The sequence below is a fragment of the Simochromis diagramma genome, unplaced genomic scaffold, assembly GCF_900408965.1.
Source record: "Simochromis diagramma unplaced genomic scaffold, fSimDia1.1 OVJJ01000302.1, whole genome shotgun sequence".
NCBI lineage: Eukaryota > Metazoa > Chordata > Actinopteri > Cichliformes > Cichlidae > Simochromis > Simochromis diagramma.
The window spans coordinates 5,617,568-5,636,136 of NW_024386792.1; the positions used below are offsets into that span (position 1 = coordinate 5,617,568).

The 18,569-nt window shown below is 38.9% G+C and overlaps 2 protein-coding genes across 5 annotated transcripts; both read left to right on the top strand.

The window, feature by feature from the left end:
* The first annotated feature begins 851 nt into the window (after positions 1–851).
* LOC120728807 (tetratricopeptide repeat protein 39B-like) lies at positions 852–7,402 on the top strand. Of its 4 annotated transcripts, none has more exons than XM_040024001.1 (19): positions 859–916; positions 1,923–1,958; positions 2,327–2,358; positions 2,537–2,653; positions 2,801–2,932; positions 3,023–3,099; positions 3,289–3,418; positions 3,539–3,644; positions 3,743–3,808; positions 4,164–4,272; positions 4,389–4,456; positions 4,546–4,605; positions 4,711–4,836; positions 4,935–5,026; positions 5,299–5,419; positions 5,500–5,611; positions 5,688–5,805; positions 6,405–6,521; positions 6,822–7,402. In XM_040024001.1, the coding sequence occupies exons 1-19, from the start codon at positions 878–880 to the stop codon at positions 6,934–6,936; spliced, it is 1,773 nt and encodes a 590-aa protein (XP_039879935.1). In that variant the 5' UTR covers positions 859–877; the 3' UTR covers positions 6,937–7,402. The 4 variants fall into 4 exon arrangements, with proteins under 4 accessions (XP_039879934.1, XP_039879935.1, XP_039879933.1 ...); XM_040023999.1 differs by having other exon boundaries at positions 860–916; positions 4,675–4,836; XM_040024002.1 differs by having other exon boundaries at positions 898–916; positions 1,889–1,958; positions 4,675–4,836.
* Positions 7,403–8,524: 1,122 nt separating this feature from the next.
* dnajb14 (DnaJ heat shock protein family (Hsp40) member B14) lies at positions 8,525–17,784 on the top strand. The gene is made up of 8 exons (XM_040024003.1): positions 8,525–8,722; positions 11,543–11,717; positions 14,176–14,321; positions 15,139–15,327; positions 15,590–15,675; positions 15,814–15,923; positions 16,559–16,731; positions 16,819–17,784. Exons 1-8 carry the CDS (start codon positions 8,590–8,592, stop codon positions 16,941–16,943), a joined length of 1,137 nt encoding a protein of 378 aa, XP_039879937.1. The 5' UTR covers positions 8,525–8,589; the 3' UTR covers positions 16,944–17,784.
* Positions 17,785–18,569: the final 785 nt, after the last annotated feature.

Sequence of the window (18,569 nt, forward strand, 5' to 3'; positions counted from 1 at the left end):
CTACATCACAATATAACGCCTCAAGGGGTAGCTCAAGACTTCTGCACCCTTCTGTATCTACATCTATTGTACTTGCTTTTTTTCCCCCTCTAATGTATATATATTTTTTTTTTTACATGGTATTACAGTCCTGTTGTGGACAAGAATGTCAGTACAACAAAAAATTGAGGAAAGGCTAAAGCTAAATTTGTATTAAAACAGACTATTTATGTTAAATGACAATAGTGAATGAGGCTATTTAGGCCTCTTTTCTTTCTTTCTTACTAAATCACCCATGAACTGCTCTTCTAGTATGCTGTAATACCTCATTAGATTGATTCGCTGAAGCTTGAATGAATGTGTGTGAAGTAGTCTGGCTTAAGAGTCAAGGAAGCTGGTTGGTAAGCAGACTCAGCAAACATTTTAAGTTCCCAAAGATAAGCAGTTTATTTACAGTTACCTCCATAACGTGGAACTTAAACCAAACCATCATAAACTAACTCACGATAACTAAAAACCAAAAATGACACAAACTGCGCAACAGAGCTCACCTTTCCTCCCTCATCTGAACCAACCTGAGACTGACTATATATAGGACTGTCAATTCACCTTCAGTTTGTCTAGCCTGTACCACTAGCTTAAGCTGCTGAATCTAAAACACAACACAAATAGCAGAGAATCACAAAAGGCTCACTGCTCTCCTGATTAACCCATTTAAACAGTGAAATGGCTCTATATAAGAAAATATTCTCGACAAATCACTCCATAATCCAAGAGACAAGCAAAAGAAAACATTGCTATGGAAAAAAAACCCTCCTCTTGGTTTAGCCTGACATCATCAGCACTTTAAAAGTCAGGGACTGCTGGGCAGACCCTTTTCCCCCACACCTTTCCTATAATGTCAGACCTTCTGGTAATGCAACACAAAGAAAGAATGGCAAGTATGAACAAATGGGTTAAATCTGCTACATAATAAAATATAAAGCAATATATTATTGAATATTTGTTTTAATCTGCTGACTGTTTGATTCTGACTGCAACGTAATGCTTGGGGGGGGGGGGAAACAAAAATGGTATAGTAAGTAAAGCAATGTTACTCTGGCCATAGCTAAACATAGCAAATGTACATGTAGAGAATGTGCTTTGGTATAAAATGTTGACACTTATTAGACAAGTGGTGAGTAGAAAAGTCTCCTGACAGCTCACTCACTTTGTCACAGTGTAGCGCAGCATGAGAAATTAGGAGGAAAAAAAGGAAGTGATTTAGTTATGCAGGGACGTCACATGCATGCAGATAATCAGAAATTGTAACCCGTTCCAAGTAAAACACCCTGCGTACTGCCACAGCGCATTTACGCCACATCAGCTGCATGGGGAACAGCTGGAGGGATGTACCCCTTGATGACAGAATAGTCTTTTGTATGGGAGAAAGTTTTCCTCGGGTTCTCCGCCTCCCATTCCCATGCACTTGGTACAGTTTTGAGATAAGTTGTACTTGACTATCTCCTTTTCATCTCTTCTTTGGGTTACCTTTTTCGCTCAGATTCATTTATCTATTATCGCTCATCTATTGTTATATAACAAAGTCAAACTGGGGCTGATTGTCAGGGCAAAAGTTGAGACATTCATTCGCTGAATGTCCAGGAAAATATAGCAGTACATTTAATGTAAAATGTCTAATGTCACTCCTTTCAGTGTAGGAAGAGGCGTGCTTTTAAGGAGAAAAAAAATAAAGATCTCGGCATTGCAATGCTTTGAGGCAAATTTGTGGGCTGGTCCTAAAAATCCAGGCCACACCCAACTTCTTACCTTATAAATGGCAAACTACTGTTAGTCTGCGCTTGGAGTCAGTGTCAAGACTTGTTGACTTGTTGCTACAGGGAAAAATATCAGACCTTTTATTTTTCATTGACTTGGTTTAACTGCTTTTTATTTAACTCAAGCATCAAATGGAGGGTGAAGACAATTCACTACAACAGGTAGGTTCCCTCAGTTTCTCTAAAGTAATGTAATGAAAGAGGCGAGCTTTTAAAGGTGAGTGAATTTTAATGGTTGTTTCTGGCTTAAGTGCTTTTATTATAACTTTTGTTTTGCATGTTACTTTGAAATATTAAAGTTACATGATTTCAAAATAATAACACCCAGTAAACCCAGTACCAAAAAGCCTTGAAGAAAACTCTGGATAGTTTCATTTGTTTAAGATGCTGTGGCAAAGGGCTTTACTGTGCAGTTTAATCAACACACTGAACATCAGCTCAGTGAGAACTGAACTGAAATGAATAAAAAAAAAAAAGCTAACTTGCACATTTTGGCAGCTTTGATTTCAAGTGTCTCTGCTTGTTTTCAGGTGGGTTTGAAGCAGCTCAATGAGGATGCAATGTAAGTGACATCATGCGATGAATATGCTTATTGTAAGAGTTCTAATGCATTTATCCTTCATATTTCAGAGTTATGCAACAACTCTTTAGACTAGCGCCATCATTTGGTTTTTGTTATTTTGATTTTGAATATTCATTTTTGACTCTTTGGAAAAAAATGTATTCTTATTATTATTCAGATTGCCTGAAGAATTGCCTAAAATGGGTTTGGAGACAGCATTGAAAGAATGCTTCACTGCCCTAAATTTCTTCCTGAACAACAAGTTTGCCGATGCATTGGCTCTTTTAAAACCCTGGTAAGTCACTGTTGCTCTAACAACCTGACTATGTCCCCTTTAATTTGTTCATGTATTGGAACTTTATGACGGTATTTGGATACAGGTTGTATTTTTACTGTGGATTTGCAAAAAATCCCCAAATTTTGCTGCCTTCCTATCCTCTAGGAAGAGTGAAAGTATGTACCATGCGATGGGCTACAGTAGCATTCTGGTGATGCAGGCCGCCATGACTTTTGATGCAAAAGACATGGATGCTGCCATGACATCACTGAGAGAAGCCTTGCAGGTCTGCCAGAGGTATCCCAATAATTAGAATGACCATTTGATAAGGTGTAAAGTTTTAAGATCTCTTTGGGTTGTTAAAAATCAGTTTCTTAACTTCTTTAGATTTCGGAAGAAAACGGGACTAATGGAAAGCTTGGCTAACCTTTGGTACAGACAACCAGCTGACAATCTGACAGAAGGCGAGTGAATTACTGTATCTGCTGACTTTACAGCTTGGGGAATTAATGAATTTGATCAACATGGTGAAACATGACGTTTAAATGGCTGTGTCACCTTATCTGCCATTTATTAAGCACACAAACAAAACAAGATACTTGTAATTTTTTTTTCCCCCACACATAACATGATGTTGCATTTCTCATTATCAGAAGAGATGCATGCAGAGCTGTGCTATGCTGAAGTCCTGCTGCAGAAAGCTGCCCTCACGTTCTTGGATGAAAGCATAATAGGCTTCATCAAAGGAGGGATGAAAATTCGACACAGTTATCAGCTTTACAAGTAAGAGGTTTGGAAGTGGTGTTTATAATAGACATGGCCACCTAAAACATTTTTATATTTTTTTTTTTTAAAAAGAGATCTTTTATTATTTGAATTAATGTAAATGTTTTTCCAAACCAGGGATTGCCAGGCCATGGAAAAAGTCACAAAGGATGAGGAAAAACAGAGAAGCACACACATTCATTTTAGGGGTGGGGTCAGCATGGGAATTGGATCATTCAATCTGGTGAAAAAATAAGATTTGTTCCAAAATATTACAAATAGTTTTATTTAATATATTTAGTAACAATGTTATATTATTTTTGGTTTATATTTTGTTACCAGATGCTGTCTCTGCTTCCGTCCAGAGTCCTTAGACTGATGGAGTTTTTGGGATTCTCTGGAGACAGGGTAGGTGAGACCACATGCATACCAACAGAGAACTCAATAAGTGTGGACAGGAAGTGGAAGTGGGTCTGGAGAAGTGGAGTTATGCCATAGAGAAAAGAGGAATGAAAGTTGGTAGAGACAGAATACATGTGTGAATGAGAGGGAGGCAGGCGGAAAGGTGAAGCTGTAGTGAAGGCAGACGAGTTTAATGGATGTAGTGAAAGAGGACATGCAGAGGGTTGGTGTGACAAAAGAAGCTGGGGATGGGGTGAGACGGAGGCCAGTGATCTGTGTTGACGAGTCCAAATGGGAGCGCCCCAAAGAAGTTGTCCTGTCCTTAATATTTTGTCAGTTAAAGAACTGAACTGTCTCACAGGAAGTGGGTTTGTCAGAGTTGAGAGAGGGAGCAACTACCAACAACCTGCGCTCCATCCTCAGCACCCTCACTCTGCTGATGTTTCAGCTCTACATCACAGTGATACTTGGTGAGCACACTGTAGGCTGGGGCTGTTGCTTCTCCTAAATTCAAAAATCGTGTCTAATCTTAAATAATACCAAAGTTATCATTCATTTGACTTTAATGTGAAAATGATTCTTTAAGGGACTGCTGATGTAAACCTAAGTGAATGTGAGGCTCTGCTGAAACCCTACTGTGAAAAGTTTCCTAATGTAAGTTGTCGGTGTACCTTACTACTTGTGCAAATATTAATCTTTTAATGCCTTTTTAGTGTAAAAACTCTGACATTTTTCCTTTATAGGGGGCTTTAATGCATTTCTTCAGTGCAAGGATTGCTGTGCTCAAAGGAAACTTCACATTTGTAAGTACTCATGATGTCTAATGTATGTATTTATAGAACTTTCTCTCATGTAGTTATTGCTCTGTGTAGGCCCAAGAGAAGTTCTTGGCATGTATTGCATCGCAGGAAGAGTGGCGTCAGATTCACCACCTGTGCTACTGGGAGCTGATGTGGGTCTACTCCTTTGAACAAAACTGGTTTGAGGCCTATCGATACGCCAACCTCCTCAGCAAGGAAAACAAGTGGTCCCAGGTATCTAATGTGACAAAATCTCTTTAACCCTGTAATCACATTACTGATGCTTTTCTCTATTGAAACCTTTCTGTTGCTTTCTTTTTCCCCATTTCTAGGCAGTCTATGTATTTCAGAAAGCTGCCATCTTGAGCATGATGCCAGAGGAAGAAGTGAACAAGCTCAATGAAAATGTGGTGGATTTATTCAGGTGTGCAATATACACTACATATACACTAACGCTCCTTCATGCATCTAGGATGCAGCAGTCTGTCACTGAAGGAGCTCTGCAGCTCAGCAACATTTACATGCATGGGGTGGGAGACTCTGTCCATCAGAAGTTATTTTGGCCAGAGTCCTTCTGTTTCCCACCACCTGCACTAGGTCCAGGGTGCATCCCAGAACAGAGCTGGCCTTTCTGATGTATACTAACAGTACTATTTAGTTTGTATCAATAAAGTCACTGTGAAATGTGGTTTGAAGGCAGGTGGAGGGCCTCAGGCTGAGATTTGCTGGGAAGTCGATTCCAACGGAGAAGTTTGCAGCGAAGAAGGCCCAGAGATACTCCTCTTCCACCCCCGTGAAACTTGTCGTTCCTGCTTTGGTGAGGACACGTTCTCTCAGTGAACTGATGTGTTTTTTTTTATTTTTGCATTTGTAAGCAACAATCATCTGTTACCGCAGGAAATGATGTATGTGTGGAATGGCTTCACAATAGTAGGCAAAAGACCTGAGCTGACTGAAGGAATCCTGTCAACTTTAGAGAAAGCAGAAGAGCAGCTCAGAAATGATCCAAGTAAGGAAAATTTTCTAATCAGTGGGGTTTTTTTTAATACTGACACAAGGCTTACAGTTTACTGTGTGATGTGCAGACCCATCAGAGTACCACACGGGCGATGAGTGCGTTGTCCAGCTGCTGAAGGGTCTGTGCTTAAGAAGTCTGGGACGGCTGGTCCAGGCTGAGATCTGCTTCAATTATGTAATCTCCAGGTGAGCTTGTCTTGATGTCACTGCAATACACCAGAAGCATTTGAGTGGGAGTCTACTAAAAGTCCTCAGCAGAAACTTTTACTTCAACAATCCCTTCAATAGACTAATTTTCCAAGAGCTGATCTGTTTAATGTCCCACTTAGGGTCTTCTGTAACCAATCAGCACTGGGGATGAATCAGAGGGGAGAGCAGGTTAATAAGGATGACAGAAAATCAATGGCAGAATGGTAGATGTGCTGACGTCAATGCATAAATAACAGGCATATTATTTACATTTTTTTTTTTTAACTCCTCATTGACCCTTTAACAATTAAATGTTTCCAGTCTTCCCTGACTCTTAAAGGACAAACACAAATGGCATAACATATATTGCGCAATATATTTAATATTAAATGTTTAATAATTGATGATAAAGCAGATTTCTCTGCTTGATTACTGATTATTGATGCATAAATATCTTATCTGGACAATTTTACCTCCCTGTGGTGTTAAAAATAAATCTTGCTGTTGGTTTTTATAATGCTTCTTAACAGACAGACTGAAATGACTTTGGTTTTTTTTTTTTTTTGTTTGTGGTTTTGTTTGTTTGTTTTTTTTAGTGATGGTGGCATCAAGCATGATAGCTATCTGGTGCCCTTTACCATGTATGAGCTTGGCCTATTGCACAAGCAGAAAGGTGAAATCAACAAGGCCATTGCTGTAATGGAAAATGTCATGTAAGTCTTTTCAAACGGTCTTTTAATTTGAATACAAATAAACTTTGAAGTTACCTTAAAAACAATGGACAAAATTTCAAAAAGATGTTTTAAGTTTGACGTGTTATCTAAAGCACTTTGAGTGGCCAGGTTAGACTGGAAGTCTGCTATATTAACTCACCAGTCGCTTAAGTAATTACACTTTGAATTTCGGTCAACCAAACAAACCCACACACGCAACACAACGGCTACCTGTTTGTTCTAGCAACATCTAGAACCTGCTGCCATGTTACATATTACTGACTCTTATTTTTTTTGCAGGACTAACTACAAGGACTACAACATGGAGTCAAGGCTGCATTTCCGCATCCATGCAGCACTCAACACCATGGGCTCCTTTGCAGCCAAACTTCCACCATCACGCACGGCAGCTTAAGAGATCCCATTACATGAAACTTGACAGAAAAAGGGCTTTAAACCTGACATTGTTTACTGTTTCATTGTCTGTTGCCTTCAACTCTGAAGGTCCTTGGTCTTCTGCTCTTGGTTGATTTTTCCAAAGCATGCTGTGGTTTACTTTGCAAATAAATTAAGGGTTCACTCCCTGCCTGTGCTTCACTTCACCTGGTCGTAATGCTAAATCTGCAAATTATTTATTTATTTTTTGTCATTATATTTATGAAAATATAACCTATTTAGTCTATAATTAAATGAGAAACAAGCAAGCAAAGGCTCCTAGTCTGCCCTTATGATTGCAGCTTACCTGGTATTTTAAAGAGCATGCCTGTATCACAGATTGCAGCTTAGCCATGCTCTAAGGTCCTTCTGTACATAGCTGAGTGCCAGATGAAACAAAGTACTGGGATTGGCATTTTCAGAATAAATATTAATAATGTTCACAATCCTGTCTGCTGCTTGTGTGAATGTTTCTTCTCGGGCCTCTTAAAAAGAGAATTCAATCTCAGTAAGATTGAGTTAAGTGACGATTTCTGTGGAAAAATAGCATTGTGTTTGTGCATTTGATTACTGAAGGTGAAATGGCCTTTGATCAAATACACGATTCCCACATGCATCATCTATACAAAAGTACAGGTGAGGTTGATGAAGTAAGGCAAGGCTGAGATTGTTTGGACAGATATGCTGGCCAAAGGGTGTTGATGATAGAGGTGCCAGGTAGGAGGGAAAGGGTAAGACCACAGAATATTCTTAGATCTAGTGAAGGACAGCCAGGGGGTGGGTGTGACAGAAGAGGATGTTGGGGAAAATGATTTGCTGTGGTGGCCCCTAAAGGGACAAGAAGGAAAGAGGGAAAGGGAAAGAGATACATAGATACATATATATTAACGTGACCCGAGCATGCTTCTTTTAAAATGTATGTGTTTACATGTGTAATAATTAAAATAAAAATAATAATAATAAAAAATGAGGACTGAAAGTTTAAAGTCTTCTCACATTTTTCGGCACTAATTTAAATCTCATTAACACAGCTGGTTACAGCTTTCACATTCACCAGATTTAAATCCCTTTAAATTTAGATGGTGACTGTGGGAGCCGTTTGACTAAGGTGAATTCAATGTCATATTCAAAAATGCAGTTTGAGACTATTTGAACTCACATGGCTTGTTATCCTGCTGGAAGCAGCCATCAGAAGACGTGTATACTGTGGTCATAAAGGGATGAACATGATCATCTGTTTGCTGGCAGGCTGTGGCTTTTACATTATACTCAGGTGGTACTAAGCTGCCTAAAGCATAACAAAAAATATAGCTAATACCTTCACACCACCAGCCGCAGCCTGAAAACTTGATACAGGGCAGCATGGATACTTGTTTTCATGTTGTCAAATTCTGACCCTACCAACTGTGTATAACAAAGTTTTAATGTTGTTTTAATTAACCTTAATGTGGTTAATTGTGTATATATAATATTGATATCCAAAAATATTCATGTTATGCTAATAAAAAAAATACTCTGTGATATTCTGTGAGGTTTACGCCTCAGTAACCCTCTGACTGACGCTGCTGTCAGTGCCGTTGACCACGTGGTATGAGGTGCTCAGCTGACTGCCGGGGGAGGAAGAGGAAAGAAGATGGAAGGGAACAGAGACGAAGCAGAAAAATGTATAAATATAGCAACAAAAGCTCTCGAAGCCGGTGATAAGGAGAAAGCGTTAAAGTTTCTCAACAAAGCAGAGAAGCTGTATCCGACTATCAAAGCCAAAGGTAAGGCTGTTTGTGGCTGACTTGTACGTTTAGCTAACCAAGCGAAGGAACAACCTGCTCCTCATCCGCTGATATTGTGTAAGTGTTAGCATGTAGCTAACATCTGGTTACATCGGTTCGTCACAGGCCATCTGTTGAATAGTATGTAACAGTGTCAAACGTTTGTCAGATTACTTAACGTTTATCAAAACTGCGCTATGTTTTATACATAGCAACATTAGAAACACACGTTTAAATTAACCAAGATGTGGCCTGACAGCTAACCTAGCTTGCGCTTTCCTTTGGGCTTATCAGTAAAAAAAATGGAATTTATAGTTCACATTAAGTTAATAACTAACTATTATCCCGTCGTGTTTTTTAAATAACGCCTTCTAACTGATGAAAGGTCTTAGCTAAATGACGAAACGTCAATTCACTAACAAGCCATTCATTCAATTTGACCCAGGCTAGTTATCGCTACTAGTGACGTTTTATCTCAGTAGTAAGCTGGTTTTCGTTTATTTGTTAAGCTGTTATTTCACTTTCACTTCATTTCGGCACACATTTTTAAAGTATCTGGGGATTTGGGGGCAAGAGCGAAGCTGAAAATGTAGGACGATGTGTCTATGCTGTCCAGGCCACACAGCCACCCGGTCAATCCTTTAATTGAGTGATTGACCAGGGAAAGGCTTGAAGTGAAGGCTAATCTAGGACACACGACCGTCTGTGGGATGACCATAAACCAGTAATAAGGATGAGATTGAGACCGCTTTGGATTATAGTTTAGAAAAAGTCTTAATTATATAGCATTGTGAGTGATTACATAACAACATAGAGGAACTTGCTCACTGATAATTAGTAACTCCTCCGCTTTTAAACTGTAACTCGTTGGTTGAAATGTGTCTAGCTGTGTTCCTACACTGTCAGCATTAGCTGTGTGTGTGTGTGTGTGTGTGTGTGTGTTAACCACTGCAGTTTTCAAGATGCCCACAAGAAGCTTGGATAACTTGCTGCCTTTTACTTGTTAGCCATGTAGTCTAACATTAAAAAGCCCCCACTCATGGCACAATTCCACAAGGAGACATCCAGCATAAAAAAAAGGCTAAAAATATAAGGGAGCAGCTGAAAGTTTCTTTATCTTTGGATGTTTAAAACAACCTCTGAAAACAGATGACATCAGCTTTTGGGAATAAAAAAAATCTAACTTTATGACTTTATTGACAAAGCAACACGTTAGAGAAATATAAGTTACAATAAATTACAACTTTAAAACGGTAATGAAAGTAATTGGTTGGTGCACAAGATGTGCACTAAAATGCGAAGATCATCACAAAGATGTGTAGCTAACACTTAATACACATTATAAAATTGCATAATGAAGAAAAATATGAATTAGAAGTTCTAAACTGTGCAGCTAAAGAATAAAAGCCATACTGTTTAGGAAAATGTGGATTTTGTGTTTGAGGGTGAGTCGACAGAGTCTAGAACTCAAGTCCCTGGCTGTTATCTTGCTCACGCACTGATGTTATTACTGATAAAGATTAAAAATTGCTGGTTGAAGTAATCCTGAGTATGCGAGGAATTTCTATTAAAAAGGTGGACTTATTATTATTATTATTATTATTATTATTATTATTATTATTCGTGGGTTATTTGTGCTGGTGAAATGTTTTTGCATTCACAATGAAGGCCTGACAGAGCTGCATGTAGAGGGTTTACAGTCTCATGAGCACCGCAAATGTAGTTTGTAGATGGGTTTAACCTTAATGTGGTAAAGCAATGTGTCAGGTCCCCTGATATTGCTACTGCAGCTTTGCTTGTGGCTGTTTAGCATGAACTAATCTCGTGTGGGTTATGGCTACAACCCTGTCTGTAGTGCATCTATTCACATTAGAGAGGATATTGCTTTTAAAAATGCATATAAATGCAGTATTATTAATATTCAGCACCGACCACTGTAGGCAGATTAAATTTTGGCAGCTGTAAAATTAGATTTGTGAATTTCCAGAGCTGCAAAATATAAGCACATTACTAAAGTATTGGCTCAACAAAAGATTACACTAAAGAATCCACTGTTTTCATCATATTTGGTAGCCGAGAGGGCTGTGGGAATTTGGCGAATATGGGGAATGTTGCACCATTTAGAGGACAGTTGCACTTACATTTCCTGAGTGATGTTAATGAATAATGCATTAATAAACAATTGAAAACTTTTATGCTGCTGCCGAGGCAGAGATAATTGATGTGCTATATTGCTGTGTTACTTTGTTTGCACGTCTTTGCACTTCACTCACCAGGTCTGGCGTTCATGTCCTGTTGAGGATTATGCATGATTTGCAAAAACATAACATGCATTTAAATAAAATTTGATTTACATGAATCAAAAGTGGCTCAAGAGTTGGGAGTTCGCCTTGTAATTGGAAGGTTGCAGGTTCGAGCCCTGGCTTGGACGGTCTCGGTCGTTGTGTCCTTGGGCAAGACACTTCACCCGTTGCCTACCGGTGGTGGTCAGAGGGCCCGGTGGCGCCAATGTCCGGCAGCCTCACCTCTGTCAGTGAGCCCCAGGGTGGCTGTGGCTACAATGTAGCTTGCCATCACCAGTGTGTGAATGGGTGGATGACTGGTTGTGTAAAGCGCTTTGGGGTCCTTAGGGACTAGTAAAGCGCTATACAAATACAGGCCATTTGCCATTTAATAGCGCTGAGAATCAGCATTAAGTCTTTAATTCATATTTTATCTTTGCATTATTTCAGCTATAGGAAGTCTGTTAAAAGTGTGGAAATGTAATACACCAGACAGCATTACTGTCTTTTAACGTGTCTTTGTTCCCTCTTCTTTCAGCTTTGTTGGATGCTCTAATGAAGAATGGGAGCTCAGCAGGTAATGGCACATATCGCAGGAGAGCAGCGGAAAACTCAGAAACCAATGGTACTGAGTCAGAACGAGAGAACCCAGGATCTGGAGTAGGTGACCCGCCTAAAAGCTTCACCAAAGAGCAGGTTGAAGGCGTGCAAAGGTGAGACTCGCTGTGCTTCGTTTTCCACTAAAATCTGTCCCACTTCAGTCGGCTATTTTTGTGCTCTTCAGCTTTGCTGCAGTTGGCTTTGTGACAGCACCAGTGTTTCTTGGTTAAATGGAGGAGAACAGATAGGACACTCTAGTCTCAGCAGTGTTGTGCACACATGGCTATTGCTATGGGAACTTCTACATCTTGATAGGTTTCCCATTGGAATAGGCAGGTATTTAGCAGTGTGGACTAGATACTGGGTAACTTTACATGTGGTAATTTTAGAAAATTAGAACTAAGCAAAGAGAAAGGCAAGCATAGCACATTTACCCATATCCTCAAAAGATGTTTATGGCAACTTGAGTTTATTTCCAGGATAAACATGCTGCTTGTATTCCAGTTAAACTTAGCCACTCTTTCCCTTGTGTTTTTCTGTTAAATCCATTGGGAGACTTCTGTGAGTTAAATATTGCATCATAGTTTCTAGGAAAAAGAAACAAGGGTTGTACACTTAGTGTATATTAAAGGTGTCTTATTTGTGTAGTTCATCCGTAGTTCCACTCCACTGTTTTGTAAGCTTGGTAATTCAATTCAATAAAACTTTATTGATCCTGAAGGTTGACCCCTGAATTATAACATGGTGTGAGAATTTCATCATATACTTTATTAAAATCCAGTTAATTTATTTACTTTTACTCTTTTCTTTTTGTTCTGGTTCTTACGTAGTGCTTTTCTACTCTAAGCAGTCATCCAAGCATGAATTGCTTGGATGACTGGATGAAATTCTCACTCATTCATATTCTAATGAATGCATTGGAGACTTGCCCAGTATTTGGCAAGCAGACTGGAGCAGACCAGGATCGAACCACCAACCTTCTCATAGGTGACCTGCTCTACCACTGAGCCACAGCCACCATCAATATTCTAAAGTAGCAAAATGCAACCGTATATTTCTACATTTTAAATAAAGTAACTTTCCAAATAATTGTGCATAAAATTGAATTTAGGTGTCAGGCACTATTTTTGTGTTATTATGTAAATTAAAACAAGAACATGTGAATAAAATCATTTATGTTCTCATTTTGCCTGTTAGCACATCTGCAAAAACAAGAGCAAGACCGATATAATATTTGCCTGATATTATCAGCTTATAGTAGATATTTGCTATTGTATTGGCATTTAAAAACAGCAAATACATAAAAATAAAAATGAGCAGGCCTCTTAGTCATATTCTGACTGATCACATTGCATAGTTTGTCACCCAGAGGACACTCTGCAACTTCCCTGCTGGCAACACATGTTTGTTTTCACAAACAGAACAGCCAGCTAATGTTTTAGTCTGAGGTGTCAGGCAGACTGTAAATGAATAAGGAACACATAACAAATGTTAGGGAAATCAGTTCATGTTTCTTGCGTTTGAAAGAAAAAAACTGTAGTCTGATATATCACAATTTTCACTTTTTAAATGGCTAAATATCAGCGCTGGTATTGGTCAAACATTCTACATCAGTTGGGCCCAATTTTCTCCTTGACTGTCTTTATAAGTTTTAGTTCACTTAACATTTGTTTGTGTAGTTTATTCACCTGAATTTGAAAAGTTAATTGAATCAAATCCTGATCCAAATAATTAGAAAGAAAATGTTTTTCTTCCACTTCACAAAATTGTGTTTTGCCACAATTGAACAGTCCTGGTACTACCACCCCACTCCTTCCAGTTTAGGCATTCTGGAAATTTTAATTTCTGCGTAACAATAATTCAGTTGCTCACAATTTTAGATGAATTTTATCATCACACCTGCAGTTAAAGTCACACAAAACATTTAGCCACAAACCTACATTTGAATGACTTGGTGTACCTGATGTGTGGCAGCTAGGCTGCTGACATACATAACAGACTCAGAAAATAAGAGATGAACTCAAAGTTGTGCATTTCTCTGCCTGTGTGTGAAGCACAGTGCTGCAACATGTTAAAGAGCACCACCTCTGCTCCTGCCACAGATGGAGAGAAATGTGTTTTCTGAATATGAAACACAAAAATGCATCTTTTCAAAACTGAGAACAGTTTAGCTTGTCAATAAGGTCGTCTTTGATTATGTAGCCAGGTTTTGGTACCCACAATTACACATGCAAAGTATAAAAGATGGATTCCTCATCTTGCACTGACTGCTTATGAAAAGCTTTGAGTGCTGAGATATTTACAGTGTAAATGATGAATTCTCACCAGGCCCTTATCAATGATGTGTGTAGAATCTACAAAGGATGGAAACTTAACTGCTGTGGCATCAAAAGGTTATTCGTGCTCTCAGGTGTTCAGTTGTGGTTAAATATCACACATCTGATCGATTGGGGCCAGGACCATTAATATTTTAGTGACAAAATGTTCTTGCTTCATCCAGAAGGTGACAGGAAAAGAGTGTGAATCTGAAAGCTTTTTATTCCATTCACACATTCTGTTTCTGTCTTTCAGAATAAAGCGGTGTAAAGACTACTACGAAGTGCTTGGTGTCAACAAAGAAGCCGGTGATGATGAGCTTAAAAAAGCCTACAGGAAACTAGCGCTCAAATTTCATCCAGACAAAAACCATGCACCTGGAGCAACAGAGGCCTTTAAAAGTAACTTTGTTATATTTTGCTTTGAATTGTGACTTTGAATGTGAGATGGGGACTGTTTGTTGTGTAGAGCTGACCTCTGGTTCACAGGAATGACTTGCTTGCTATGAGTTTTGTAGCCTCCCTGCTTTTGCCCACTGGACACAAGTGGCAGAGGATAGCTGAATTTCCTGCAGATTTCCTAAAAAGACTACAAAACCATAGTTCAACTAGTGGGCATAAGCAGGGAGATTAAAATGTTGAGGTGATATTTAAAAATGATGTAAATTCAGTGTCAAAGTGGGTAGCCTAAGCTCTTCAGTGTTGAAGCACTCTAATACAGCGGTCCCCAACCCCTGGGCCTCGGACCGGTACCGGGCCACGAGAGTTGAGGCTCAGGTGTGAAATGTATAGTTTTCAGGGTTTTTATCGGTTTTCAGCGTTATTTTGTTATCGTTTTTATCGTTTACTCTGTTTTCCTGGGTCTTTTCACGTGTGTTATGAATAAATCTTCTTTTTTTCGGTACCGGTACTAGTTTTATTTTGTTGTATTTATCCGCGACACCTTAAAGGCCGGTCCATGACAATATTGTCGGGCATAAACCGGTCCGTGGCGCAAAAAAGGTTGGGGACCGCTGCTCTAATATACTCTGCATTAATTTTTTTTTTCCTTTACCAAAAATATAAAGTGCCTTGAGGCGCCTGCTTCTGTGATTTGGTGCTATATTTAAAAAAAAGAAAAAAGAAAAAAAAAATTTGACAAATATAAAATTTTTTGAGGAAGAAAAGGAAAAGAAGAGATTTTCTAACTCCATTCTACTAACTCTGCTCTCTTTTCTAGAGATTGGCAATGCATATGCAGTACTCAGCAACGCAGACAAACGACGGCAGTATGACCTGACAGGAGGAGAGGAGCCGAGCAGCCCAAGTCACTCACATGGCGCAGGCTTCGACTTCCACAGGGGCTTCGAGGCTGACATCACTCCTGAGGACCTCTTTAACATGTTCTTTGGAGGCGGCTTCCCATCCTGTAAGTGTGCGCATCAGCACATAAGGACACAAATGCAGAAAGAATTACTTGTTCTAAAAAAATGTTGTTTTTTTTTTAAAATAATATATTTTTTAATTGGTATGGATTTCTGTTAAGGGAGACATGAGAAATGTAATTTTGTAAAAAGAAAATTGCATAAAATGTTCAAAATATTAAAACTCCGACTGGTTGTTTGGGTACCTGGTGACAAAGGTCATACCCTTGTGTCTGACCTCAGCTGTGATATTTTAATATTCTGCAGCCAATGCACACACTTTCACCAACGGCAGGACAAGTTACAGCCATCAAACGGATTACAGGCAAGAGAGGACAGAAGAACGAGGAGATGTACGTAGACTGCTCACAATTTCTGTCTTAAATTTCTAGAATTCTTTTTTTAACACTTTTCTGTTATCACAATTTTTGTTGATACTTGATGGCTTTATAAGCTCTGTACTAATTTTAACATACTCTGTTTGCCTCTAGGGTGGTTTTTCAATGTTTATTCAGCTGATGCCCATCGTGGTCCTGATTTTGGTGTCATTGCTGAGCCAGATGATGGTGTCTCCTCCACCCTACAGTCTGTATTCTAGACCGTACGTGTACACACTCTGTCATTACTGACACCTTTATACATGATAAGGTGTAATTTCATGCATTACTTGGCAAATTTAGCACAAAAAGTAGTCTTGTAAGACATGTTCTGTGCTCATCTGAGCTTTTTGAAGGCTTTCTTGAAAATTTAGTTCAACTGTGCAATTTGCACAGCTGGCTCTTTATTGGGAGCCGTGGGTTGTTGTTTTTTTTTTTTTTTTTTTTTTTTTTTTTTTTTTTTTTTTTTTTCTCTCACCCTCTCTTTCGCACTTTTCCGCTTCACTCCGCAAGCGAGCCTTGTGCTTTGCACTGGGAAGGGGGGGGGGGGGCGGTAGAGACACTCGCAGTAGCGCAGGAACAGAGCAGGAGGGAAAGAGAGCCAGGGACAACAACGTCACATTAGAAAGGTATAGTAATCATCCACAACTATTTTCGGTTGCGGATGATAAAGGATTCAGAAAGTTTATTCATGCAGGCCCATATGACAGAGAATGTGCATCTTCTTTTTGTTTTCATATTTTTTCATATTGCATTGTGGTCTTCTTAGAGTTTTGAAACAAAATGTGTTACCATATGTGGAAATTGCTGCTGCTGTTAAGAATTTTTTACCTAAGCTTGTGCCTCCCATCTCCTCCAGGTCAACAGGTCAGACCATAAAGAGGCAAACAGAAAACCTGCATGTTGACTACTACGTCACCAGAGATTTCAAGTCAGAGTTTAAGGGCTCAGCACTGCAGCAAATTGAGAAAAATGTAGAGGAGGACTATGTATCAAATGTCAGAAATAATTGTTGGAAGGAGAGACAGACGAGTAAGTAACCACAGTTATAAATTCACACTCAGAATAGTTTGTGCTCTTGAAAAAATGTGACACAGTTTCTTCCCCCGTCTCATCCAGAAACAGACCTGCTTTACGCCGCTAAGGTATACCGGGATGAGCGAATGCGCAAGAAGGCAGAACTCATGACCATGGATAACTGCAGGGAGTTGGACAGACTAAATAACCTCTTCAGAGGTGGATGAAATGGATGCTTTTAGGTCTTGTAAATCTATATGAATAGATATGTATGTTCATTTTTTTTTTTATGAAGAGTCTTCAAACTTTAGGGCACTTGAAGATATAATTTAGCTCTATTGTTGTGCTTTTCCCCCTCCTACTCTCATCCTCCTCCTAACTTTTCTTCTTCCTCATTCCACATTCCACTTTGGCCCTTGGAATCGCCTTGTTATGTTGTAAATGACCAATCTACACACAATATAGAACGTCTCAGATGTTTTTCTTTAAAAAAAAAAAAACAACAAAAAAAAAACAACTCTTATTTAAGTGTGTTTTCCTTAAAATGGGAAAGAAAAGGACACTTGATTGTAAAAGGCATGTGCGCTTTGAGTAGTGACAACCTGAGAGGCATTCTGCACAAGCAAATTAATGTTAGACCAACAAGCTGCTTCTGGCATCATCTGCTTGTCATAAACATCAAATGGGAAACAATAAGTTCACCTGGAGGTGTTGTCCCCACACACAAATCTGTTTCTTCAAGAATCACATTTAAGAAAAAAAAAAGAGAGAGAGAGCGAATGCTTGTCTTGGCTCCTTACTCACCTCCACCTGTGGATGAAGATCCCTGGATCATGAAGAGTCATCACTGACTTTGCTACTAGAGAACATTTTATATCGTCCAGTCTAATATGTGACTTTGGTTGGAACTAAAGATGAACGGACAGTGAAACTGTTACTCATAACTGGTTGTACATTTTCATTTTTGAATGTTTAAAGTTTATGCAGTTATTTAAGTAACTATAGAAGGAAAAGGATTTTTCTTCAATGCTCGCCTGATCATTTAAATAAAATCAAATTATTAACATATCCTGAAGGAAACTGTCTTTGAATTATGATGAAGAGTAAGTTGGTTTAAATTACACAAAAATCTCCTCTCATATATCAAGTGGTGTGTGCTTTTAATGGATCTACTTTTTTCCTAACATAATTTAATGGTTAATGTTAATTTTGTACATATGTATTTTACAACTGACAGTAAGCTTAACCAGTCAGGCGTTTGACCGGTACCTCAGATTTGCACTGGGCCTAGTTCTGTGAAAGATGTAGACTAGCTACAATCTGGTTGCTCCCAATATTTTCACACAGTCTGTAACAGGTAATCAGGTAGGCTGTGGTAGTTGAACTGTGGTGTTTAGATGGCACTAAGGGAGTGCAAAGAAAATATAGTAATAATATATGCTTTTGTTTACACTAAATTCTTGACCCTACCATCCAAATGCTGCTGCTGCAGAAATTTGGATTCATCAGACCGGGCAATGTTTTTCCCATTTCGGTGACCTTGTGAAAATTGTTGGCACAGTTTCCTGTGTTTATGTGACAGGAATGGCACCTGGTGTGGTCTTCTGCTGCTGTAGGCTATTTGCATAAAAGTTTGAGGTGTTGTGCAGAACACGCTGAGCTCTTGTATACTTTGCACATATAATTATGTAAAAGATTTTTTTTTTTTTAAATTAATTATATTAAGCCCATGAGTGCATTTTATTTTACTTTATTTCAGAAGTATGTGTAATAGCAGAGTTTCTACCAGTAGTTGGTACTACAGTCTGCTGTGACCCATGGATGATGTAAGGTGAAGGTACGTTACGAAACAT